Source organism: Phyllostomus discolor, chromosome 2 (genome assembly GCF_004126475.2).
Source record: "Phyllostomus discolor isolate MPI-MPIP mPhyDis1 chromosome 2, mPhyDis1.pri.v3, whole genome shotgun sequence".
Classification (NCBI taxonomy): domain Eukaryota; kingdom Metazoa; phylum Chordata; class Mammalia; order Chiroptera; family Phyllostomidae; genus Phyllostomus; species Phyllostomus discolor.
This window is the reverse complement of record NC_040904.2, coordinates 160463745-160491576: the sequence shown is the minus strand read 5'-3', so window position 1 is coordinate 160491576 and position 27832 is coordinate 160463745. Positions and strand designations below refer to the sequence as shown.

The 27832-nt window shown below is 39.9% G+C and overlaps 1 protein-coding gene across 2 annotated transcripts; it reads right to left on the bottom strand.

Annotated features, from left to right (window-relative positions):
* Positions 1 to 25: 25 nt before the first annotated feature.
* Positions 26 to 22428, bottom strand: NEMP1 (nuclear envelope integral membrane protein 1). 2 transcript variants are annotated; one of them, XM_028532901.2, is made up of 9 exons: positions 22256 to 22428; positions 12991 to 13115; positions 11721 to 11940; positions 9050 to 9122; positions 7683 to 7776; positions 7136 to 7250; positions 6251 to 6476; positions 5307 to 5480; positions 26 to 4564 (listed from the first exon to the last, which is right to left on the bottom strand). In XM_028532901.2, the coding sequence occupies exons 1-9, from the start codon at positions 22380 to 22382 to the stop codon at positions 4384 to 4386; spliced, it is 1335 nt and encodes a 444-aa protein (XP_028388702.1). In that variant the 5' UTR covers positions 22383 to 22428; the 3' UTR covers positions 26 to 4383. The 2 variants fall into 2 exon arrangements, with proteins under 2 accessions (XP_028388702.1, XP_035874664.1); XM_036018771.1 differs by having other exon boundaries at positions 12991 to 13112; positions 22253 to 22409.
* Positions 22429 to 27832: the final 5404 nt, after the last annotated feature.

The window sequence follows — 27832 nt, the reverse complement described above, 5'->3', positions numbered from 1 at the left end:
GCATGTTCACTAAAAGAAACCACTATATAGTCTATAAACTTTATTAAAATTGGGATTACTCACAAACTTGTACAGTAAAAATAAAAAAATATATAAGACATTGATATTTTTACTTATAGAAAAGAGTAAAAATGGGACCCAGGGCAAAGAGCCATCCCTGATCATTTTGTTCCTTTCAAACATTCAAGAACATTTATTTTAAATATAAATGAAAGTCTTTTTAAAAATATTTTTAAATAACACTAAGGCATTACCCACACGCTGACTTGACCTAGTAATTCCTTACCCCTGCTATTTCACCGCCATGGGAAACTGGTAATTGCAGGTTGTAAGAGTGCTAATACATTGTAAGTTTCCTGCTATGTTAACGTGATACAGATGTCACCCACACCCTAGTAAAGTTCAGAGACAGTGATTTCATCATTTTCAAGTTATTGTCAAGAGTGTGGAGGAACTTGGGAAACTTTGTACACACACCAAAAAGGGAGCGCTTGCGCCACACAACAGGGAGAGAGAACTGCGTTGTCGAATACTTTGGCTGACAGAGAAGAAGCATTTCATAAACTTTAAAGCCATTATAAAATTCACTTTTTAAGCCATTTGGTTTTAATAAAAGTGTCCAGATCATAAAGAAAAGAGTGTGAAGAGGAAGAGGACACATGAGAATTGGGGTGTGGGAACCCGAGGCCCCACATTTTGGGAGGCTGTGCGCCATCCCCGTCCTCACTAAGGCTGTGCACTGACGTTCATGTGAATTTGCATTGTTTATTCCCAGCAGGCTCTGGCTCCTGTCACATAAGGCACTGAACACTCTTAGAACCCAAGTCAACAGTAAGTTAATCCAGAAGCTAAGTCAGCGAGAGACACCACTGGGTCACAATTGCATAGTTTTCCCCTAAGAAAGTAATTTCTGCTACACCGAAACAGAAGCAAAAGGTTTTAGGTGCATTTGCCTCAGACAATGGCTGTTTTTATGTTCATTACTTGGTTCCAGGGCCTATGTAACAGGAAGGCATAACAGATCTGTCAAATTGTCCTCTCCTTGGTTCAGATAAAATTCTTGGCATTTCAATATAGGTTATTATCTCATATGTAATACCAAAGGAATACAAGAAAGACATTTAATTTCCTTTCCTCCTACTTCAACTTTCACTACTCAATTCAGAGAAAAGTTATGAGTACACAGCTAGAAACCATTTTTACTCATGCATCCATCTGAACCCACTACCCCCCCCCCTTTTGGAACAACAGCAAGATTGAGGGCAATTGCATAATCCAGCCCCAAGCCTTTTGTCAGGACCTAGAGGGACTATCTGGTCTATGTGGGTCCTTTCATTCCTCAAATCCTGTTGTATATGCCCAGCAGAGATCAGACGGAAGGGAACACAGTTAATGCAGAGAGGGCTAGGCCCTGGAGTGGGATGTATTAGCACAAAGTGCAACACTGGAACTATAATGGAAGTATTATAAGCAAAATCTCCTTTATACTAGACATAAAAGTCATGAATTTGGGGTAGAAACAAACTAGTTCTGGTGAGATGAAGTGGCTGATAGAAATTTCTTGTCAGAAAATGTCAAAGTTGCTTAGCTTTCCTTATTTCTGGTCATTGGTCTCATGAAAGCCATCTGAGTGGGAAAGTGAGAGAGAAAGGTTTTGGGCCAGTCGGCTCCTGTTCCCATTAATGAGAGACATGCCCTACACAACTCAGTCAGGCCGACTAGAGGCAATAGATTCCCGATGCCAATGAGTCCCTAGGCCCTTGCAGCAATTGACAGCTTCATATTTGCAGAGTAAGATGCTGACTGGGCAGCAGACGTGGCTCCATGTCCAGCTCACTCCATAGTTATCCCTTCAATAGTTCCCGATGAGGTCAGTCTGAGAGATGAGACTGCTGAACTTGCCAAAGCTATAACTGCCAGAGAAAATTAAACGGGGGTTTCGAGTAGTGACTGAGCCAGCAGACTAAGTGGCCAACAGGGAGACAAGAGCAGCTTCTAAAGGCTTACTAGGTTAGGCAGTCTCTGAGCACACAGAGGCTCTAGCGCGTCCAGGGCAGAGCCACACAGGCAGACAGGCAGGGCAAGAACGCACAGCACACCAGAGGCACCCGGCCTTCGCTGTCTGACAGCAGCTCTCAGGCTTGGGGACCCATTGTCATCTCCACTACCTACAGCTCAGTCTCCAGCTTCCAGACAGAAGTAATGAACTGAGTTTGATTTTACTCACCCCAAACTCAAACACAGTGGAAAAAACTGGTCTTGAGATGGAAACTTTATTTCACAAGGAATTTACTAAACATAAAAAGAGAAAAATCTTTCCCTAACTCATATCGCTTTCTCATTGAAATAAAAAGACGAGTCAGGAAAAACCCCCCTGGGGGCAAGCTACCACCTTCCCTAAGTGGCTGTTTGGGGGAAGGCACCGAAGTCTCCGGGGAATCTGAGACTACTTGTACAGTTGCATTACTTTTTCAAATCAACTTATGCTCAAATACCCTACGTATCAATTTCTGTAAATGAGGACAAAAATTGTGTATTACCGAGGTCTTAACAGTTCTTTGTAGAGATAACATTTTACTGTGTACATAACTCACAAAGGAATAAAGATTTCCCAATATAAAGCTCCCTTACTCTGTAACTTTAACCCATAGCTAGTATCTGCCCAAAAACTGCTTATTTTTCACTTTCCACTATATGTCTGCCACCAATTGAGGTAGTTGTCACTTTAGGACAGTTTAAAGCTATGGGAAACACGGTTGGAAATAATCAGCTGACCACATGCCGGAAGTCAGTAATGGAGCCCAGGGCCTTTCAGAACTATCTGCTAAATGGCTGTTCTGAAGGAGTCATTAAGACTTTTTAAAAATCGTCTCTGATCATGGTGATCCAGCAGCCTAATGCTGTGCTCTTATCATCAGTGTCTATCTTCCCAGCCAGAGTAATTATAGCTTTTTTCAAGATATGAGGGAGAAGATCACAAAGACAGAACCCGCTAATGACAGAGACTTGGAAATCTGCTCCCTCATAAATGGCATTGCTGGTTTACAAGGGTAGTTTCCAATGGCAAAAGAATCTGAAATTAATGCCACTGTAATGAAAGGTAGCATGAATCTCTGATCAGAAATGGAATTGCAAACAAGTGTAACAAATTCATGGAAAAATGGTCTGAACCCTGATAGCTAAATGAGCACCCGAAGGCATGAAGATTGCCTGGAGGTCTACCTCCTGGCAGTGCAAACTGTGGCAGCTACATAGCTACAACTTGTATGTTTTATCAAGAAACTTCAGTTTCAGAGCTTACAAAATTAGCCTGATTTCTTGGGGGAAGGGTATGGACGGTCAGGAAAGACAGAAAGGAATAGGAAGAATGGGCAGACAAAGGAAGCAAAGGAAAAGGAGATAGCTTCCTGCTTCCATAGCCACTCAGAGACATGTGACTCACTGACAAGAAAAATGGAGAACCTGTAAAAACCACTTAAATTCCCTAAATAAGATCACGTCTAAATAGCAGGAGTAATGCTAAAAACCAAGAGGAAGAGAATATGAGAAATGAAACAAATTCTGAATTGTACATAACTTCACAGGTATGGAAACAGGCCCTTCTTGAAAAGGCAAAGGGAGCTAGGAGGAATGGGAAGGGGAGAATGCAAATTTGTTTTTAAGAAGGAATTGAAAGTTGACTATAATGAAAAGCCCAATGGGCCTCCCCTGCAGAAGAGCCCACAGGCATGTTCCTAAAAGCAAGCAGGACTTAGAATACTGCATATAGGAGAACTAACTCAAGCCTCAACACAACAGCTTTGATGGGTGATCCATATTAAGTATGTAGGGGCCTATGGGGCTTGTCACTCTGGAACATCTGCTGGTTCTAGAACATGAGTTTCCTACATTTTAAGAAATTAAAATTACATATACATTGAAAAATAAGACAAGCAAATAAAATCCATTTTTCTCTTAAAACAAGGATTATTCTGAAGTAAAACCAGAAGTGAAGGAGGCTCAGATTTATGGATTTCTCCACGGAACATAAGCCCAAGTGACAGTTCTCAGCCCTAAACGCCATGGCTGACTCAGCTTTCAGTTAGGAGACAGAATCCTGTCCTAGCTGTGCCCATCCCGTTCCTTTGGGAATACCGAAGGTGAGCCAATAGCTTAACCAATGGGAAGCATTCATGCTTTATCCACTCTCCTTCCTTAGGGGTCCCACAGAGACCACCAAGATCCTTTTCAGAGGGACGCCTACTCAGGCCTCTAGCTTCAGTGAGGGAGTTTTTGCACGGCCTCACTCTGTCTCAGAGAGTTGGGAAGCAGCTGCACAGCAACACACGCGACCCAGGCCTTCGAGGCACCAAGCCAGTCCACGTACAAGTAACTGACTGCTACCTAACTCAAAAAACTGTTCTGCGTGATAGTGGGGTGCCAAGAATCTGAGTCCCCTTCCTCGGAGGACGTTTCTTCATCGATTTCATCCTGGGCAATGATGCTCCCTAATCCATACTCCTGCTCATGAACAGAAACCTCATTCGGTGTGAGGTGAAAAGAGCCCTCCACGAAGTCAGCAAATCTGGAAAAGAGAAGATAATATTCATTAGAAACCTTCTGTCCTTTCTGGTTTTATTTCAAAATAAGAATAAATTGAAACACTTGATATGCTCAAATTAAACTGAATCTAGACAACCTCCCCTGCCCTTACTCTAGCAGTTAAGTAGACTAAAGCCAGAAACAAGGAGAAAGGGAAAGCTGGGGTCACAGGCCAACTTCCCTTGAAACTCCGTCCTGCTTAATAAGCAGCATTCTATCCTTTTTAGTTATGGAAGTGCCAAGGTTCCTTAGTCATCTGTAATCCTGATAAGAAAAGATTAAGGGTCATCACACATTTGTTCATATTTATGGTCCTATAAACCTTATGCCATCAGGATTCCAAATTAAAGCTTCATATACTCACTGGTGGAGTTGCTCCCAAATAAAAAGGAAAAAAAATATCCCACCCCTCCCCCCTACAAACAAAGAGAAAAAACACCCCTCAAAGAGCAATGCAATACTATCAGAGGGAAGTCCTGATATGGTAGTAGAGCCTTCTCATCTTAATGCTACGATCAAGCCAGAGAAGATGGTTCCTTGAGGAACCAAAAGACAGGCTACCATTTAACATACGATGAAGTACATACCCTCCTCTGGACTGCCCATACATGAACAGGAAAATAGAGCCACAAATACAGAATGATTACCTAGAAGTATGATCTTTGTCAAAACTCAAGGTCACAATTACCCTGACAAATGCTTGGCATATCTGGCCAAGAGTTTACCTCTTTGGGGACTGGATTCGAGAAATAGTCTTCCAAGCAGAGCAGTCTGGACTGTTACAATATTCTCGAAGCTCCTCCAAAGCCTTTCGGGTCTCCACTTCTCCTTGTATCCGATACTCTTCTTCTGTCAGGAGACGAGGGGGGGCAATCTTTTCTGTTGCCTTATACATCTTTCTGTGCTCACCAAAATAACACCATGAATCATTAACCAGTAATCTACTCGCACCCTTAGCTCTAGCTCCCTTCAGTGGACCAAGCACACAGCAGAGAGCCTGAACTTTAAGAGTCATGGCTCCCACCCTTCTGCCACAGATGCCTATAGTCAAAATGTGCTCTTGACATGTCAGACGATGCGTGGCCAGTCAGGACAGGCAGCATTATTCACTAATATAAATTCACATATTTGCCAATAAACGATAAAGTATTTATTTTTCAAAAACAGGGAAAATGACCAAAAAATGATGGTGTAAGACTGTGGCCCAGAAACTTGGTTCCCCAAACTGAAGGTATCACCTGACTCTCTGTAACAGAACCACCAATGACAGCCTCAGGTCATTCCATTCGCACTACGTGAGGTGATAACCTGCTATGAATCACCCTTATGTTAAGACTAGGACTCCCAGAGCAATCTGTGAGCCAGGGTGAAATAATCTGAAACCCGGTGACCTGAGACATTTGATAGAAAAGGAGTATCTTTTGCACCACCTAGTGGTAATAGGAACACATGATGCTTTACTAGACACTTTTATTTTATATAAAATGACTAGAAATGATAAAAATGCCTATAGAGTCTAAAGAAAGAGACTGAGGAAGAACAAAAACAGAAGCAATGATATAATAAATATCCATCAGAAAATAGGCTCTGAGGTCAACATCTCTGTATCCTCTTGCTGCAAGTGCGTCACATACTGCACATTTCAATAGTTACTTTGCCTTTCAGTCACCTGTAGGTGATGTACAGCCACCGAAGAGGATACTCCACATTCTTGGTACACAGTGCAATGATGACAATGGCAAGGGCAATGTGTGGGATCTGGATACCCAAGTACATGAAACACAGGCCAATCAGCTGCAAGGTCCAGGTCAGCAGGTTGATACTTCGCTCATTCTCCAAGGGCCCATACTTGTAACAGACTGCAAAACTCATGAACCCGACCGTGACGACATAGCCTACGAGAGGAGTTATCAGAAGACATTCTTTTTTATCTATAATTAGTAAAATAATGTGTGTGAGGAGCAGCAGTAAATTCACTACATAGCACCGATTAAACTGGGAAAATGGACAAGACCTTTATTCAATTAATTATTCATATTTTTTCATTACTCAGATATATTTATCTCTTTAAGTTCTACCTTTCCTTGTTCCAAATTTGCTTGGTTCAGATGGAGCACTACTACACACTGAGCAACTCTAGCAGAAGAGTCTGTTTAAAAAAACCCAATATATGCAAATCCAGGTTAATCACCTCTCAAAAGGTAGTTGAGGGTTATTATCTGTACAAAGGATTCTGGCTTAACAGATCAGATTCACCAGTTATTTTTTAATGTAATTGTATTTAAAATATAAATAAAGTCAAGTTATAGTTTTTCAGAAAGATGTCTATCATGTAAAGAAAGGTGTACTCGTCAACAAGTTCAAATCTTCTCCCGAGCAGAATCATTTTAATTGAAGAGAAGCTAACAACTGTTAGAAGTAAGTGAAGAACTATGATTCTTAAAAATTAATACAATGGCATGGACTTTAAACTCCTATAAGTTAATTTCATGATCAAATTAACTAAAATAGTCTATAAATATATTAAAAAGAAAGCAAAACTGACCACACTTACTTAAGAGATACTGCCAATAACACCTCCAGATCTCTTGTAAGTTTTTAAAAACTAGTTGAATGAGGTACAGCGAAAATGACCAGCCTCCCACCAGGATGATGTAAATGGGACTTTTCTAAGACAGAGTAGAAGTGAAAGCAACGAGTTACAAAAAGCTTTCCATACATAAAAGCAAAATGGAACTACAGTTTAAAAAAAACTACTGAAAAACATCTCTTACAAAGATTTCTTTTATATTTAAAATGTACAGTCTACAAAGAACACTGGGAAGATGAGATGCTAAATAACTTAAAAGCCTGACTATGTAATAAGCAAACAGGAAGGAGACTTTAACCCCCCACTTAGCAAAGAATTTTAAATAAAAAGGGAGAGTTTGTATATAATCAGGCTCCAAGTTTCCTCACAGAAAGTACATTTCTGAATCAAGAAAGAGCAGGACATTGACTTAGCCATCAAAGCAAATTTGTAGTGTTCAAAGCTTATCCAAGAAAACCCATCCTTCAACTATCCAAGCTCATCTTAATCACATGAATATTCTGCTACTCACCTTGGGTATAAACTTGGACAGGACGAAAATGATGATTAGCAGAGAGGCCACAATCCCCACACTCATCCCAGTGGAATAGTAGAAGATTTGGCTTCTGCAGAGAGAAAATGTATTATATGACTACGTGTGTATTCGTCATACATGACATTGTTCCAACTAGGACAGCTGTCCCAGCCAAAAGATGGAGAAAAGGTACAAGATTAGGGCAGCTTTTTGCCCCAAACTTGAGGTCAGAAAACTGAAGAGAATGGAACAATACAGTTGCTGCCAGACTATGAGGATTAGCATCAAGGAGGCGCCTCCAGTACATCCCAATAATAAGACTGCTTAGTCTCCACTCCCATCCCAGCCCCTCTCCCAATCCAAATTTTAGTAAGAATCTTTCTTCTGAGGAACTCTACAGCTTCTCTGGGGAGAAGAAAGGAGCAGATACATGGTCCCTTGCAGAAACCGGAACTGAACTGATTACCCAAGAGGATAAAGCAAACACAGGGCCTGGAACAGAGAGCTCCTTACTCTTATCCAGGCTCTTTCTATCAGTCACTCCTCCCTTGGTGAGTTTCTCTCAGGATCCCCCAAAAGAAGGAACAACTCCCACCAACCTCACTCCAGCCCAACTTTGAACAACAACTGTTACTCTGTCATTCACTATTCCACAAGTATTCTTTTCACTTGTGTACAGAGTTAATGTTGGTTCTACCTTTGTTCAATATTTGTTTAGTTATCTATGTTTTCTTTGTATTTGCACACATCAGTTACACTTACTTTAGGTAGTAGTTTCCTAAAGGCAGGAAATGAGCAAGTGGTTAGTGTTTGTTTCTTCACCTCTGAATGGCATGAAACATATCAACACATAGCCCAGTGAAAATAAGGGTTTGGCCCTGCCCAGGTAACACAGTTGGTTAGGGCATCATCTCAATAAGTCAAGGTTGTGAGTTTGATCCCCGGTCAGAGCACATACAAGAAGCAACCAATGAATGCATGAGTAAGTGAGACAACAAATTGATGCCTCTCTCTCTCCTTCTCTCTTTAAAATCAATAAATACAAATTTAAAAATAAAAGAAGGGCTTAACACATTATTTCTTTTCTAATGGTGGAAAGAGTGATTGATGTACTGGCTAAATCTCACCACAAGATGGGTCAACCTAACTGGGGGAATTCCTTAATTCCAATCTTCTTCAATACAAGAAAAAAAACCCAAAAGTTTTAACACACATATAAAATATTTTAAAAAATTATCCAAGCAGGCAATAGCCTAGCCATAAAGGTCCTGGAAAAAGGAATGGCAACACTTAAAGATTTTATGTAAAAATCAGGCAGGGTGGGTCTGAGCCTCATCATTCCACACTCTAGCCTTGTAACTTACCTGCTCAGTATGTCTCCACAAAAAAATAACATAAGTCCAAGGAGGAAAACTAGAAAGAGTTTGGGGTCAAATCCTGAAATAAAGAGAGACTTCTGCTTAATAGGAGAACCAAACAGTTTAAGACATTATATTAGTCCTCCCTCATCTGCGGGGTATACATTCCGAGACCCCCAGTGGATGCCTGAAGCAGTGAATGGTAATGAACCGTACATATACTGTATTTTCTCACACACACATACACCTACAATAAAGTTTAATTTATAAAACAGGCACAGTAACCCTGGCTGGTATGGCTCAGTGGATTGAGTGCCTGCCTGTGAACCAAAGGGTTGCTGGTTTGATCCCCAGTCAGGGCATATGCCTGGGTTGTGGGCCTGGTCCCCAGTGCGGGATGGGGGCAGGGGAGTGTGAGAGGCAACCACGCATTCATGTTTCTCTCCCTCTCTTTCTCTAAAAATAAATAAATAAAATCTTTAAAAAACAGGCACAGTAAGAGATTAACAACAATAACTAATAATTAAGTAGAATAATTATAACAACACACTGTATTAAAAGTTACTACTTAAGTGAACGTGGTCATTCATTTCAGGGATCCCTGGCTGAGGTCTTCATACAGGTTCAATATTTTCTGGAGCTACACACTTCCATCAATAGAAATGTGTTTTCTGTTCAGGTCTTCTACCCACAAATTTAATGCCTTTTTCATCTTAACTAAGCACTTAACATGCTCTGTGACTATAACTTCTGCAGTTTGAGGTGTGACAGCAAAACTAGCATGGAATTCTTTTTCCTTCTTCACAATTTCATGGATAGATTTGTTCTCACCATTTTCCTTAGCAACCTCAGCATACAATTTTTATCCCTTAAGTCAGTAACTTTCACCTTTTTACTTAAAGAAAGCACTTTACAGCTTCTCTCGGGCATATCACAGTTGTCAACATCACTACTCTTGTGCTCTGGGGCCATTACTAAGTAAACGAAGAGTGACTTGAATGCGAGCGCTGCCTACAGGGACAGTCAGCTGTGACAATTGATCCGCTAACCCAGACTGCTACGGAGCTACAACAGAAGGGCAGCTTATGTGACGTGGATACACTGGACAAAGGGGTGACTTGTGTCCAGATGGGATGGTGCAAGATTTCATCATGCTACCCAGAACGGCACACAATTTAGAATTTATGAATCGTTTATTGAATATTTTTATTTCTGAAATTTCCCATTTAATATTTTCAACTGAGGTTGACCACAGGTAACTGAAACCACAGAAAGTGAAACCATGGATAAGGGGGAATTACTGTATAGAATAAATGCCAACATTGCCAACAAATGGCAATGTTGGCATTATTGGTCAGCTAATAAAATAAATACTAACAGCCCACCAAAACATTATAAATTCCACACAAAGCCTGGGCATCCTTCCAAAGACAAAGTGTGATTAGGTCGCTGTCTAATCTGAACTTTCCTGAAGATCTATCCTTATTTTGGCTACCTATACCAAGGGTAAATGAAACCAAGCTTTGCTTTGCACAGAATCAGGCATAGTGCCCTCAGCACTTTGTGCTATCGCCCACAAGGGGTCTCCACCACTCAGGCTTTCAAAGCTTAGGTCACTCACAGGCTGGGATTTACACTTGCCCAGAACTTTGGGTCAGGGCCCTCTGTTGTTCCCTAACTGGCTGTTTTTCTTGCCCAAACACCACCATTTACTTCCCCTCGCTACACAACCACTGTGCTGGAAAAGCCTCCCCTCAAACACATCTCACTCAGGACCAAGGAGCCCAAGCAGAGGGCCCTTGGTGCTGTACCAGACACCCCCACAGCCTTCACATTCAAGAGCTCTGAGTCTTGGGGAGGTCCACAAACAGAACAGGAGCAAGAAGGATCAGCAAATATAAAAGGAATACCAAAAAAAAAAAAAACAAAAAAAAAACAAAAAAAAAACCCCCAACAACCAGGCCAATCCTATACAACCAAAGAACTGTGGAACTCTAGGGCAATTAGAAGGGCCCAAAACATTGTATACAGCAAAACCCAGGAACAGTTCTACTACACAGAACAGTCCAGGACCCTAGGTGGTAAAAAAGGAGAGGCAACTCAGAGAATTCAAGAGGATAATGATCTCCTCTGTGAAACTTCCTCAGACATTTAGAGAGGGGAAAACTCCCAATTCCGCTGAAAAGACCTTAAACTGCAGTGATCTTCATATTTATCATTGCACAAATAGCTTTACCTGTGAAGTATTAATATTCAGTTCTATCTTTCTTCAGTTTTTATTGTTGAACCATTCATGTTTTCAAATGAAGACCCGTGCACTTCAGGACATCTATCCTGGTCTAGGAGTGCCCAGAGGGCAGGAACACAGATCTGTTACTCTAAACAATGCTAGGAATACTAGGTCAGTGACACTGGAAGTATTCCAAATGCATGTCTTCATTATTCTAGGTAAGGAAATACTCAGAATGATCTCAAGTGAAGTCTCAATTCTACGCCTAAAGGGTTTAATGTGGGGTGGAGTCTCTCTAAACTGTTGGGAGCAGTGGTGAACTCAGGTTATAATCAGAACCAAAATGGAACTATCTTGGGCTGACTTCTCCGTCACGCTAATTACACCCTCCAGTGTCCAGTCCCTGCTCATCATAGAATCCATGGGAAAAACACAAGTAAGACTTACTGCGGGTCACAGCGACACTGTACTCGGTGTCTTGCTCTATAATCTCAACTTTGAGGCAGGTTTTTGTGCTGTATAGACCCACGTTAACATAGGTGTCATTCAATTTCTCTTTTAGAAAGGAGGAAAAAAAGTTCCAGATACTAAACTGCTCTAGCTCCTTCAGTTTCTCTTCGTTCTCCACCTGGGTGACTCGTACCACTTTGGAACTATTCACCCGGATCTGTAACACAAATAATATCAAGGTGAGTTTTTCACAAATACAATTAAAAAAAACTTTAGAGTAAATATCTAAATCAGAAATGGCACTAGTTATATTTAGAGAAAAATATAGAGATGCAGCAGCTAAAACACTGCACATGGTACAGAGAGGCAGCTGTTAGAATGTCTTGTCAACATGATCTGAATCTACCATTAGGCCAGAACATAGGGAGGAAAAGACTCCCACAATACAGCTACTTACAAGAGATCATACAAAGCAAGGGTCTTAGAATATTAAGAAAATTGCCAGGCATAAACAGCCCTGAAAATGTTTCCCATAATGACAGGCTGAGAAGTTTAATCCTTTGTCACAAATCACTGACTATGGTAAATGTTGGTTATAATTTGCCCCGGATGGAATATGATCTTTATATCAGACAATAAGAGAGAATTAAAAAAAAGAACACAAGCCCACCATTATGTTTTTGATATGAACAAATGCCTTTGTCAGTAACTATGCTCATAGCAGTAGCAACATTTTCAAAAGGACTCATTTTGTTCGGTCTTTATTATGACCAGACATTGTTGCTCTACCAGCCAGTTTCATGGTGTTATGAAATAAATGAGATCGAAGTCATTCTATCGAGAGGAAACTTCAGAAGGTTTATGAAACATCTTGTGTAGAATCAAAATAGGAGCAGCAAGGCAAGAGAGTTTACATCTGAGAGACACGCAACAGTTTCCAGGTCAAAGAAGGCATAAGGCCTTTAAAAAGACAGGGATGTGTAGGGTGTGTGTGTAAAGGAGAGAGGGCAAGAGAAAGAAGTTTCTTCTGGAAAAGGAGGAAGTTAGTTTACCTCAGGGTCAAGTACTGTAAGCTACTTAAATGAGCAGAGAGGAACATAAAGTAGGCATAAATGCTTACTGACAAAAACACAATTCAGGATAATCTCAACTTTACCAAGGTTGTTAATACTACTTTTTAAAATTGTGTGTCAGAGCAAAGAGTGTCAAAGTTCTCACGAACACACACAGTCAGAGAAGCCACCCCGCCACGGGCCCAGACCATTACCTGTATCCGCGTCCATATGTCATGCCACTTGGGGACAAGAGCATTTTCATAACAGAACTGTTGCCCCGTAGTCTTATTATAAACTCGGGATTCCTGAAGCATGGCCACTTCTATATCAATTTCAGCTTTATGCAAAGAAAGGAAATAAGAATTAAATATAAATAGAACAAGCTAATAACTAGAACTCATTTCATAAAAAGATTTAAACTGACCACTTTCTTAAAGTTGGGGTTAAAATGTCACTGACTTAGAAACTCAAGATAACTGAGAAGAGAAAAGAAGTAAGGCAGTCTTATTTCTGTCAAATTATTTAAGTATTACAAACAGTCATTAACCCAGAAAGCAATAAAAGCTACTAATAAATGTCTTCTAAGACAGTATGCTGTCTCATTAACCCTCCCGACAATGTTATGAGGTAGGCACTCTCAAATCCCTACTGCACAAATGAGGAAACATAATTAAGAAGGATGACTTTGCCAAAGTCACACAATTAGGTAGCTTGACTATTTTAATAGAGTCATAGCCAGGTCCTGTTTCCCTTAAAAAGGCACAGCTAAAGTAACCTCATCTGGTGATTTTTCTCTATCCCTTTCCTGATTAGGACGAACAGAACTGACAATGATGATTATATGTGTATAGTACTTGAAGAGATACTAAAAGATCACAAAGTTGCTTTTTTCCTGTTTTGTTTCATTTAAAGTTTTAATAACAGTCAGTGAATATATACGCACTCCCTTTGATTTTACCAAAACAGAACACTCTCCCCCTCAGGAGTTTTGTATTCAATCTCAACTAATCTAAGGTCTAAAAGTGAATACTGTTGCCCTGGCTGGTGTGGCTCAGCAAATTGAGCGCCAGCCTGCAAACCGAAAGGCTGCCGGTTCAATTCCCCATCCAGGCACATGCCTGGGTTTTGGGCAGATCCCCATATGGGCGTGAACAAGAGACAACCAATTGTTTCTCTAACACATCGATGTTTCTCTCCCTCTCTTTCTTCCTTCCTCCTCTCTCTGAAAATAAAATCTTCTTTTTTATGTGACCAGTCTTTTATCTTCCCACTCAAATTGTGCAAGCTACCTTCTTTATCACAAAACATTTAATAACTTCTTCCTTGAGTTCTATATTGTACTTAGCAATTTATGAAGTGCTACTTTAAGTGGAAGTGTAGTTATGTCTCTGGGTCTTAATATAAAAGTGGGTAGATTTAAATAAACTAAAAACACCAAAACCCATAAAAACACAAAAACCTCAACAAATCCTTGGGAAGACAAAGTTACACGCACACAAAAGATAACGATGCCTACTGATCCAAAATTGTTTTAAGGTAAAGCTAAGACTAATTTTGAAGTTAAATTCAGTCTTAAACCTAAATGTAAGAGCAAAAACTATAAAACTGATTAGAAAATAACACAGGTGTAAATCTTCGTGACCTTGGATTAGGCAATGGTTTCTTAGATATGACACACTAAAGCATAGCAAACAAAAAACAAACAAAGAAATCAGACTTCATAAAAACTTAAAAGTTTTGTGTTTCAAAGAACACTATCAAGATAGTAAAAACAATCCACAAAATGGGAGAAAATATTTACAAATCTGTCCAGAAGGTATTCAGCCATATAAAATGAAAAATAGAGACATTTATTGAAGATACAAGATATAAGAAACATTGTACATAGGACAATGATGCCTCAGTCCCCTTCAAAGTAGGCACCTTGAGACCTCACACAGTTCTCCCAGTCGCCATCAGCTGCCCCATTGGATTTTCCTGAATCTCATCAACAGTCTGACTAAAATCTCTTCTCTTTCAAAGGTGACTTTAGATTTAGGAAAAGCCAGAAGTCACAGGGCACCAAATCTGAGCTGTAGGGGGCTGAGCCACCTGGGTGATTTCGTGTTTTGCCAAAAATCTCTGCATGAGACATGATGCATGAGCAGGCACATTGTTGTGATGAAGCTGCCAATTACCAGTTGCCCATAGCTGCAGCCTTCTGAGTCATCTAATAGTTTCCATGGAGGAATGTTCAAGCTTAATGCACAATTTGATGCAGATTCATTGCTACTATTTGCTTGGTCATTTTGAATGCGATAGCCACACAGTACACACACTCACTCAACGGTGTCTACCGCCCCCACTGACTAGTACAGTGAAGTCATCATTGTTCATGCATGTGCATTCTAGTCCACTCTCCTTGGCTGCCAGGTTACACTGATGTTGGGCAAACTGTTCTCATTATATTAACAATGGCTGGACTTTTTTCCGGACAGATCTCGTATTTTGATAAGGGTCTAGTATTTAGAATATATAACAAACTACTACAACTCAACAATAAAAAGGGAAACACCCCATTTTTTTAATGGGCAAAGGACTTAAATAGATATTTCTCCAAAGAAGATATACCATGGCAAGAATGTGGAGAAAAGGGAATCCTTGTGTACTGTTGGTGGGAAGGCAGATTGGTATAGACACTATGGAAAAGAGTATGGAGTTTCCTCAAAAAATTAAAAGTCTGCCTTATAATCCAGCAATTCCACTTCTAGGGATTTATCCAAAGAAACCCGAACACTAATTCAAAAAAATATACGCACCCCTATGTTCATTGCAGCATTATTTACAATAGCTAAGACAGGGAAGCATCCCAAGTGCCCATCAATAGACAAGTGGATAAAAAAAGCTGTGGTACAGCCCCAGCTGCTGTGGCTCAGCAGATTGAGTGCCAGCCTGCAAGCCAAAGGGTCATGGGTTCGATTCCCAGTTAGGGCACATGCCTGAGTTGCAGGCCAGGTCCCCAGTTGGGGGCATGTGAGAGGCAACTGATTGATGTATCTCTCGCACATTGTTGTTTTTCTCCCTCCCTTCCCCTCTCTCTAAAAATAAATAAATAAGACCTTTAAAAATTTTTTAAAGTTGTGGTACATATAATATATACAATGGAATATTATCCAGCCATAAAAAAGAACGAAATCTTATTTGTGACAGCATGAATAGACCTAGAGGGTATTATGCTTAGTGAAATAAGTCAGTCAGACAGAGAAAGACAAATAACATATGATTTGATTTAAATGTGGAATCTAAAGAACAAAATAAATGAACAAACAAAACTAAAACAGATGCATAGGGAAGAAGGTCAGGGAACCAGGTAACAGTGGTGAAAGCATTAAGAAGTACAAATTGGTAGTTAGAAAATAGTTATAGGGATGTAAGTAAAGCATAGGAAATATAGTAAATAATATTACGATAACTATGTTCGGTGCCAGTTGGAGTACTAGAAATATTGAGAACATTATGTAAACATATGATTGTCTAACTACTAAGCTGAACACCTGAAACCAATGCAAAATAAAATTGAAAGAAAAAATGACCAATAAGCACATGGTTAGAGGCTCAACATCATTAGTCACTAAGGAAATACAAATCAAAACCACCACCTCAAACTCACTATGATGACTATAATTAAAATGAGGACATAAGTGTTAGTGAGGATGTGGAAAAACTGGAACCCTCAGACATTGCTAGTGAGGATGCGGAACGGTGCAGCTTCTTTGAAAAAGAGTTTGGCAGTTCCTCAAAAAGTTAAACATAGAGTTATTATATGACCCAGCAATTCCACTTCTACATCTATACCCAAGAGAATTGAAAACAATGTTCACACAAAAACTTCTACACAAAAATGTTCATAGCAGCAATATTCATAACAACCAAAAAGTAGAAACAACTCCAATGTCTGTCACTGATGAATGGATAGACACAATGAGGTACATGAATACAATGGAATATTATTCAGCCATACAAAGAAGTACTAAGCCCTGACCAGGTGGCTCAGTTGGTTCAAACATCGTCCCAAAAGGTTGCAGTTTCAATCCCAGGTCAGAGCACATATCGAGGTTGCATGTTTGATTCTTGGTTGGGGTATGAACAGGAGGCAACTGATCCATGTCACATCAACATTTCTTTTTCTCTCTCTCCCTCCCCCCTCTCTAAAATCAATAAACGTATCCTCAGATGAAGAGGAAAAAAAATAAGTACTGATACATACTACAATATAATATGGATAAACCTTGAAAACACTATAATGAATGAAAAAATCCAGACCAAAACAAAGGCTACATATTGAACGATTCCATTTATACAAAATGTCTAGAATAGGCAAATCCAGAGAGAGGAAATAAATTAGTGGCTGCCAGGGGCTGGGAAGAAAGGGAGATGAAAAGAGAATGCTTAAGATGTATGGGGCCTCATTTGGGATAGATGAAAATATTCTAGAATGTGTCAGTGGTGATGGTTACACAACCTTGTGAATATACAACACTAAAAACCACTGAAAGGGTGGATTTTATGGTATGCGAATTATAGCTCGACTTTTTTTTTTAAGTCAGTCTTGACACTGTAGGGGAGGGAAAAGTTTTCCTAGACTCTCTTAGGGTCCTTAACTGGGTCTGAAAATTAAACTAACAAAGACAGAAAAGAATACAAATTTATTTAACGTTTACATGATATGAAGGCCTTCTTCATAAGGAAATGAGGATCTAAAGAAACCAGGAAACTAACGTACTTTTATGCTGGGTTTGATGAAGAGAGGACAGTCCTGGAGGAATGAGACAGTTAAGGAGTATAAGGTAAATGAGGTAAACTAGGAGTGGCTGAGTAAGGCCTGTGTGTTAGGATTCTTCTTGGTGGCCCTTTGTCTTCAGAGTTAAGGATGCTCCTTTCCTCCAGGTGTAGGGAGGGCACCTCCCACAGGAAGATTTTATGGCCTGTGTCAGGAAAAAAGGGCAAAGTGGGAAAGGTCCCAGTGACCTTCCTGCTTCTGCTGTTTTCTCAAATTCCCTCAGTTTAAAATATTCAATATGCCAAGGTACTATATTTTAGGATAGCATGTCCTGCACCCTCATCTACCAATTTCTTACAAGGATTTTATCCAATGCACACTTGAATTTCCTCCAAGCCAATCTTTCATAAAACCTTTTCAAAGTCCTACTGACATCTGTCTAACAAATATACTAAAAGAATATTCATTCACTTGATCCAAATATGGATCAAGAGTTTATTTCCTTCTGGGGACTGTAACAGACTAAGGTTATATATGAAGCTTAAAAACCACTGTATTTACAAATTTTGAAAAAAACAAGATTCATAATCACTGGCCCTTTCTTTCCCCCAAAACCAAGTAATATAATACTATACTTGTTTAAGTTCATTATTATTTTCAAGAGGGTAATAAGATACAAATAACTGTCAATAACACAAGCTATTTGAAACACTTGTCAAGTCAAAGGTGTTTTTAAACTCTAAAATTTTCCAATGTCATTTCCTAAAGAAATGAAACTGTCATATAAAAAGCAACATGTCTTAAAATCTAGTCCTTCCTCTTCCCAAGTTCCACACTATTTAAGGAAAAGAATTGTAAATAAACAAGTAACAAACCAACCTCTCTAATAGCACCTTCCTACGCAAAACAGCACCTTGGCCAGCCACATCTTGGACATTCACTGAGAGATCAAACAGACCAATTCAGCCTAAAACAATAATCTGTGGAAACAATCACCACTCCAGCTATAGCTTAAATGGTCAGCAACACAGAACTAGGCCAAATGACCTTAAACATATACAAGTTGTCAAAATGTTCATGTTAGAACCTCGTGCTTCTCATAGCGAAAGGACATATACCACCTTTCTTTTCCTTCCTAAAACAGGTTAACCAGAATGTTAAAAAGCACAATGATGGATTGAGCGCGGGCTGGGAACCAAAGTGTCCCAGGTTCGATTCCCAGCCAGGGTACATTCCTGGGTTGCAGACCATAACCCCCAGCAACCGCACATTGATGTTTCTCTCCCTCTCTCTCTCTCTCTCTCTCTCTCTCTCTCTCTCTCTCTCTCTCTCTCTCTCTATCTCCCTCCTTTCCCTCTCTAGAAATAAATAAATAAATAAATAATCTTTTAAAAAATGAAAAAAAAAAAAAAGCACAATGAATTAAATATTCAGGAAAATGCTTTCTGAGCCCAAAGATCCACTTGTTCTCAGAAAAAAAAAAGGCCTTCTTGGAATTTAGTGAATCAAAACATTTTATTTACCCATAAAACAGCTATTCAAAAGTTAATAACTTCATATTTACTTTTGATCATCATGAACTTAGTCTTCAATCAACAACACTGATCAATTAACATCTCTAGGTAGAAGGTAATGAAAATGATTCATAGTATGTGAGGACTAGAACAAATACTAAAAAGTTATGAAAAAAAGTTCTTCTAACACTTAAATAACCTTTATTAATTTCTGTAAGAGGTAATCCAATTCACACTTAAAAGCCTCCTTAAAAAGTAGCATCTTAAGTCAATGGGCTTAGCAAAAGGTTATTCAATGGGATGCTGGGACAACTGACTGGTTATATGGAAATTAAACTCTACATAGACCCTCACCTCACACCAAAGGCTAACATTAATTATAGATTAAAAGTAAAATAAAAAAATAAGTTGTACCACACACAAAAATAGTATCAATTCAATTCTGAAGGACTCATTAAACATAAAAGGGAACTAAATCTAAATAATAAAATTAAGTGACCACATAAAAATACATATCTTCTATTTAAAAGGGAGGCAAACAAAATTCTGCAATAAATAGATTGTAAACATATATATATATCCTCAATATACAAAAATGTTTATACAAATTGATTTTAAAAGCCCACAAAAATCCCAATAAATAGAAATCACAATAAATAGGCCAAGGATACAGGACAGAAACACACTCCAAAAGACTGAGAAGTCAAAATAGAAAATTAAATAGCTAATAAACAGTTGAATAATGCTCCCTCACAAATAGTGCAAACAATACAAAGCATATTAAGATACCACTTTGGAGCCATCAAATCAGCAAAGGTGTCACAGTCTAGAATACCTAATGCTGTCAAAGGTCACATGCAAATATTGTTGATAGTGGTGTAAATTGGCACACCTTTTTAGGGAAATATTTTAGCAAAATGTTTCAAGGGTCTTAAATATATTTTAGCTATTGATGTAGTAAACCCATTTCTGAGGAATCTAACCTTAAGAAAAATCCAAATGCAATAAAAGTTACACCCAAAGATATATAAAGTGTTATATACAATTAAAAACTAGAAATACCACAAATAACCAACCAACAGTAGAAACACAACAAATATACAACCAAACGTTTAATTCAGAAACATTAAATAAATGATCTGTCCACTGAAGGAAAAAAAAACATTTATAAAGAATTTCTGCCCTGGCTGGTGTAGCTCAGTGGATTGAGTGCCAACCTGAGAACCTAAAGGTCACTGGTTCGATTCCCAGTCAGGGCACATGCCTGGGTTGCAGGCCAGCTCCCTGGTTGGGGGAGTGCAAGAGGTAACCAATTGATGTTTCTCTCCCTTCCTCTCTCTCTAAAATTAAATAAGTAAAATCTTTAAAAAAAGAATTTTAAATGACATAGGAAAATGCTCATGCTACCAAATCCAATGAGAAAATTATCTCTGGTAGTAACTGGTGGTCTCTACGAAGAGAACTGGATTGCTGACAGGAATATAAATGTATCATCAATGTGAATTTTTTTGAAATTAAAAACATGTGAAAAAATACCAGAAGTGTGCTCAAAAGGGCTGCCTCTGAATGGAATAGTGAGGGTATTTTCTACTTCTTTATACTCAATTGTACTTGCCAAGTAGTATAAAATAAATCACATTATTTTTGTAATCAAATTGTTCAAAACCTTCCAGTGAGAAAGAACTCCCTGCCTTTGAGGTACTCCACTCTGTCTCTAAGTACTTCTGACTCTTAGAAAGGTCCTCTTTACATGACTGTCACTTTCCAGCCTCCACCCACATGACTTATCAGGCCACGCAGAACAAATATCATCCCTCAAGTTTATCCTTCTCAAAGCAGATATACCTGTTTCCTCCCTAATGAAACTTAAGAGACTGCTGATTGAGCTCTATGTAACATTTTTCTATATATTTTCTCTTTTATCCCCACAACCCACAATCACATTTTAGAGGTTAAACATCTGAGCCAAGTTCATTCACATCACAAATAGCTCTTTAAATAAATGTTACTCTGGGCCTTGTCTTTAGAAAAGCACCTTCCTGGATACTAACTCCCTCTCCCTTTAAATTAAAAAAAAAAAAATAGTTTTGCTGTGGATGGTGTAGCTCGGTGTATTGAGCGCAGGCTGCGAACCACAGGGTCGCCAGTTCCCTTCCCAGTCAGGGCACATGCGTGGGTTGGGGGCCAGGTGAGAGGCAACCACACATTGATGTTTCTCTCCCTCTCTTCCTCCCTCCCTTCCCCTCTCTCTAAAAATGAATAAAATTTTAAAAATTTTCAGAAGGATGCAGCACTTTGGAACTAGATCTAAGGATCCTGATACTTTCAAGTTGCAGCTAAGGATGATCATAAGTGACAACACGAGAGGGGCAGCAAACAAAGCACAGTGTGTGTTTGCAAGTTACAATTATTTTTAACCCTGTGAGTTTCAACTCCCTTCAGTGGAAGTTTGGAAACCTCACTTATTTTTCTGTTGTGCATTTAACAAGAGGGGTAGATCGAGATTCTTATAGACTCTAGGCTTTCTGGAATAGAGTAGAAAAGCAAAAGTTTAAATCCAGTCCAAAGCCAATTATCCAGTAGTATCAAGTTTGATTTCCAAAAGAAACCTATTCGTTGTTGATTGAATGGCACTTATATCTTTCTCTTTTTTTTTCTTTTTTTAAATGACAAATTAAGGACCCCAGGCTCCAGGTCCGTTCTACAGCGCTGGCAAGCGCCCGGATCTTAGAACAGCAGAAGATACTAGCTAGAGATTACTGCACTTCAACCACCCACTCCCCAAGTCCTGAAAACCATACACTCAGAGGGTGTTCCTAATTTGCTGAATAAATGGGATGCCCCCTTTTCAGTGGCAGCCCTGTCTGCCCGTAACAATCCTCGGGTCTCCTTCCTTTTAACCAGGAAACTCGAGGTCGATACAGCACGAAGCAGCCCCCAGGATCGATTCTCACCCAGTCCAGGCCTCCCTTCCTGTCTCCGCCAAAGGCTCCCGGCTCCTCCCCACTCTGGCCAGCTCCGCCACGCCGTCCCAGGCCCTGACCCCTCAGTGTCGACTCCCATTCCCCGACAATGAAGCTTCTTTGTCCCCGCACACCCGCGCCACTCCGCAAATTAACTGGCCGCGCGCGGAAACGCTCCCCACTTTTCTAAATGTAACACCCTCGGCACCCGCCCCCTTGGTAGATGCTGCCCGGGCGGTACCTGAGCCACAGACCAAGCAGCCGGAGAAAACCAGGAGAAGCTGCATTGTCCCACCACGCCCGGCCCCCCTGACCCAGGGCCCGGAACCAACTGCTGGAGAGACCGCCACTTTTATTCCTCCCGCCATAGTCGTCTCTAGACACCGCCTCCTCACGTGTCTCTCCCCAACAACTAATCCCGAACAGGCAGGGCCAGCAGCCTATCCACTACAAGACCCTCCCCCAACAACAACCAATTGGATGGGCGGAGCTTCAAGCAAGCAGTCCCGCGGTGTACCCAAAAATCCCGCCTCTTAGCAACGGATGCGAGAGGGCGGGAGCAGCAGTTTCAGCCTATTACAAAACAGCTCTTATCTTAGCGATGGAGACAGGAAGATTCCACCCCCTAACAACAAGCTTCCGTCTCCAGTTTATTTACAACTGGTGCGATTGATGGTGAGTTTAGCCAATAGAAAATCAGGATGGGCGAGGCCTCCTTGGCTAAACTTGGTATTTCTATGGACATTCTTTCAAGCTCCTGTTTTCCTTCTTTCCTTTTTATCACATTTTTCTGTTATGGAAAACTTATCATTGACAGCTATTTATAACTATGGCCCTGACTGAACAATTTTTTAAAGTAAGCCCTAGATGATTTAAAATGTAGTCATAGAAATATTTTTGGAAGCTAAATGAATGTGAGGATTAAGAGAGTTTTTTAATTCCTCATAACATCTTGTGAAACAAATATTATCTCCACTTAGGAAGCCAAGGCTAAGAGAGGCAAAAGAAACTGAACCAAGACTGCATAGTTAGTTGGGCTGGGCTGTGGTTCCAATCCAAGTCTTAACCACTACAAAGCCTGAGATCTTTCCACGCATCAAGCTGCTTCCCATTAAATGGTTTCACACAGTGCAGGCCTAGCAGAGTGCCTGGTACATAATAGGTGTTTGGTAAATGTTAGTAGAAGTTGAAACATCTTTTTTTTTTAAGAGGATCTGCTAGTGGTGAGTAGGAACACTGGCCATGATGGAACCTAATGAGTTGAGAAATTCAGGGAAGGATGTAACTGCTGGAGAAGGTTCAGTCTTTCAGAAACAAGGAATTTTTTAAATTATTTTTTAGAGAGAGGGGAAAGAAGGGAGAAAGAGAGGCAGGGCAACATTGATTCCAGAGAAACATCAATCAGGTTGGTTGCTTCTCCTATGCAACAGAACCTGCAACCCAGGCATGTGCCCTGACTGGGAATCCAACTGGTGACCTTTCAGTTTGTGGGACAATGCCCAAACACTTGAGTCACACTGGTCAGGGCAGAAATAAGGAATTCTTTAAAGTCAAAATGAGGCTGAGCCATGGACAAAAGAAGAAATTTTATCCTCATAAAGAACAGTTTAGGCCACCCTTGAGACAATGGACATCCTATGTCACACACACACACACACACACTCCCTTGGCTGATATAGAGAGGTGAATATCAACAGTAATAAATCACATTGATATTATATGGCCTTGATAGCATGTGATGAAAATGGCATCTTTATCTTTGTGGTTTTCCTTCCTCAAATACATAAAACTAATACAGCCACAAGAAAAATATTTTAAAAATTCCAACAGAGGGCATCCTACAAAATACCTGACAAGCCCTGACTGGTGTGACTCAGTGGGTTGGGTGTCCTCCTTGCAAACTGAAAGGTTGCCACTTTGATCCCCAGTCAGGACACATGCCTGGGATTCGGACCTGATCCCCAATTGGGGGCGTCTGAGAGGCAACCAACTGATCTTTTCCTTCTTCTCTTTCTCCCTCCCTTCTCTTCTCTCTAAAAAATAAATAAAACCTTAAAAAATATACCTGACAAGTACTCCTCAAAACTGTCAAGGTCATCAAAAACAAGGAAAATCTGAGAAACTAACAGCCAAGAGGAGTGTAAGGAGGCGTGAGAATCAAATGTAATTTGGCATCATGTATGGGACTCTGAAACAGAAAAATAAGTAGTAAAAACTAAGGAAATTTGAGTAAACTACAGATTTCTAGTTAATGACAATGTATCGATACTGATTCATTAATAGTAACAAATATACCACATTAACATAATAATAGTGAAAACTGGGATGGGGTATATGGAAACACTCTGTATTATCTTCTCAACTTTTTTGTAAATCTAAAAGTGTTAAAAATAATTTGTGTATATACACATACACTCTTCATTTTCTACCAGTTCCCAAACTCTCACCATTCAGAGCTCATGCTTTGGTTTTGACTAAAGCCCGGAGAACTGGGGAACTAATTTCAAGTTTGGGAACCAATTTCAGAAGATCACTGACCACTGACTGCTAAAACGTAAAAATGAAGTGTACAATAATGTAACTGGTTTTCCATAAACACAGCACCCCTTACCATCCAAATGAATTCTCTCACTTCACAGTAATCACTCAAGATGCTTTTAGCATTGTTTTAATAATTAAGACATTGCTCAAAACACGTTGAGAATCATCTTCAGAGTCTATAGCATACATTGCGATGAATATTCATTATCTGCAGGTGGATTTGATATATGCAAATAACCAAAAGAACTCAAACTAAGACTGATGAGTAAACGGGGTGGGAAATCTGGGTACCAAATGTGTTTCAAAATTTTTTGAATTTTAGAAAGGTAATATGGTGCACATACAATATGAAAAACAATTCCAACAGGGTCTAGGGCAGTATCCCGTAATTGAACAAATTAATATTTCTGCAATGTGATATATGAATATTCGCACTATGATAAATCTGAGTGTGATAAACAAAAACTATAAATAACTTCATCTAAGTTGAGGTCAGGTTTGCCACAAAGTAAGTTCAGATCAAATTTGGTTTTGTCATCAAATGATTTTGGTTTTTATAATTTTTTAAGTTAGGAAAAGGATTGCATACAATGAATAGTTGATGAAGACAATTCCCAACGTTTTGAGAAGGAACATTCCATCCTATTTACTGCATCTTCCAAGCCAGAAGCCTGAGTCACCCTAACCCTTTTGCTCTTTCCTCAACCCCTCAGCCACTCAATTACTGGGTCTTATTGATTTGAATCTTTTGAAATCTGTCCTTTCCTCTCTGTCAAGTCCAGCACCTTGTGATCTCTCACTTAAACCACTTTAGTTTCCTCCAAGCTGACCTCCCTGCTGTTTTCACAGCCATAAAAGCCTTCCTCCACACTACTCCTAAATGCAGATCTGAACTTGTAACTCCGGTATTACAAAGTCTTTACGGTCCCGCAGCATCTTCTGTGATGAAGTCCAGGGTCCTTAGTATGATCTAAAAGGTAGATGTGAAGATACAACTACAGCAGTGCTATTTGAAGTGTGTTACCAATCCGTAATGAAACAATTTCAAAATTAAATGTAAGCATTTAGAAACTTTTATAGTAATTTGACAGAAATTTTATATTTATTGAATCTAATAAAATGGGGATTTTACTTCATTTTTCTAATAACTCATTTTTAAATTTAATATTAGTAGTGGCTAAGACAATCAATCAATCAATCAATCAATAATGATAGATTGGCATTTTCATTTATTTTTTTTTAAAGATTTTATTTCTTTACCTTTAGAGAGAGGAAAAGGGAGGGAGAAAGAGAGGGAGAGAAACATCAATGTGTGGTTGCCTCTTGCACACCCCCTACTGGGAACCTGGCCTGAAACCCAGACATGTGCCCTGACTGGAAATCCAATCAGTGACCCTTTGGTTTCAGGCCAGCGCTCAGTCCACTGAGCCACACCAGCCAGGGCAGATTGAAAATTTTAAAAACTGGTCCATTACCATAGCTTGGGAAGCCCTAGTCTATAATCTTTATGAAATGCCTTGTATACTTCCATGGGCTCCCTTTTTTTTTAACCATCACCTCCCATCCAGAAATAATAATTTTTAGTTTCTCAAACATATCATTGTTTCATACCTCCACATAAGTTTACATCCTGCTGTCTCTGACTTGACAGTCTCTTCCTCCTAGAAATCTATTCAGAATTCAAAATCCTAGGCTGCACCATCATCACCTCCTTTGGATGTGTGCCTAAACTTGTGCCTCACAACCCCAGGCAGAATAGATCACTTGCAACCTACCTTTCTATCATTGTTTGTGTCCCTATTATAGCTCTACACTGTAATTATTTGTCTATATAGCTTCCCTACTAGTCTATGAACTCCTTAAAGGTAGTTCCCTTGTCTGAGGGGGTGAAGCATCTCTCGTAAGGTGACTAAATTAAAGGAAAATATTCCTTAAATTACAATTCTAACATATTAATGAAAGAGGAATAAACGAGCATCACTACTTTATAACTTTCTATTACCAATAGGATTCCAATCTTCTACCTTTAGCAGCTGGGCATGAATGAATTCACCAGAATAGTGGACATTTTAGAAAACTAAGGAGCCAGACTTGTGAGACTCGCTGCAAACGTGAGGGAGGAGACATGGAAAACACAGCTCTCACTTAAACAGTCTGGCCCAGATCCAGCTCCTTTTGGGGTAAAATCTGTCAACTGCCCTTTTCAAAGTCACTCAGACCTGGAAATAACATCTCAACCCATTCATTTCAGAGGGCCTACCAGATGCCAGACCTACCCAGAGGATGTTCTAGGCTGAGGATGAAACAAGCAACTATAATTGAAATGTGTACAGAGAGCCAGGAGGCCACTTAGGAATGGGAGGAGTTAATTCTGCCTAGAGTGGGTGCAAGAAGGAGAGGGTCCAGGAAGGCGACATTTGAGCCAGGCCTTACTGAGAGAGCTTGATTTGGCCCGGTGAAAAATGGGGGGGAGTGGGCAATGCAGTCTGCTAGATGAAAATCTACATATGCCTAGGAATGATTAATAAATAATTAGCTGATTAGTAAATTATTTACAAACAATCAATTAATTAAATCGATAGTAGCTCTGCTCACCTCTTGAGAACTCTTGAGGTGGGGTGCGGGGAGCAGGTGAGTTGGGTAGGGAAGTGGCCCTGAGCCACCCTGGGGGAAATGGGGCCCATGGAGAAACAGAGAAGAAACGAAGATGCTTGTATTTGTCCTACACCTTCTGTCATCTCCCCCACCCCCTGGCCCTTCTCTTTGTTTTTCTACTGCTTCTCAGAGTCTTAGCCTGGCTCTTTGTCTCTCCTTTTGCTAAAGACTGGAAATTCCTTGTTCTCAACGGAAGGGAGTAGGAGGGGAGCTGGGGGCGGTAGGAGTGGGAGGGAAGCAAAGAACAGACATTTCAGCAGCTCGGGCTGCCTGGCTGCTGGGGCTCTGTCGGCCTCTGGCAGGGCTTGACAAGTCAGTGATTTTTTTAATGTACATATTTTTAAATCCACATATAGCGACTTACAAACAAACCTAGACACAGAAACACAGATACACAAGTAGATGTTAAGAAACACATAAATACATAATCTCGGGGTACAAAGGCACCAACTGGCAATAGCACCTTAAATTTGCTTAGCATTTTACAGAGTTTGTATATACATCCTCTCATTAAAACCTTACAACAACCCTGACAAACAAGACAGAAACGCTCGAGAGTCTCACTCTCACACTCAGGTTTGCACCACACAGACCCCTTCGGAGTCCCCTAGGGGAGTGGGCA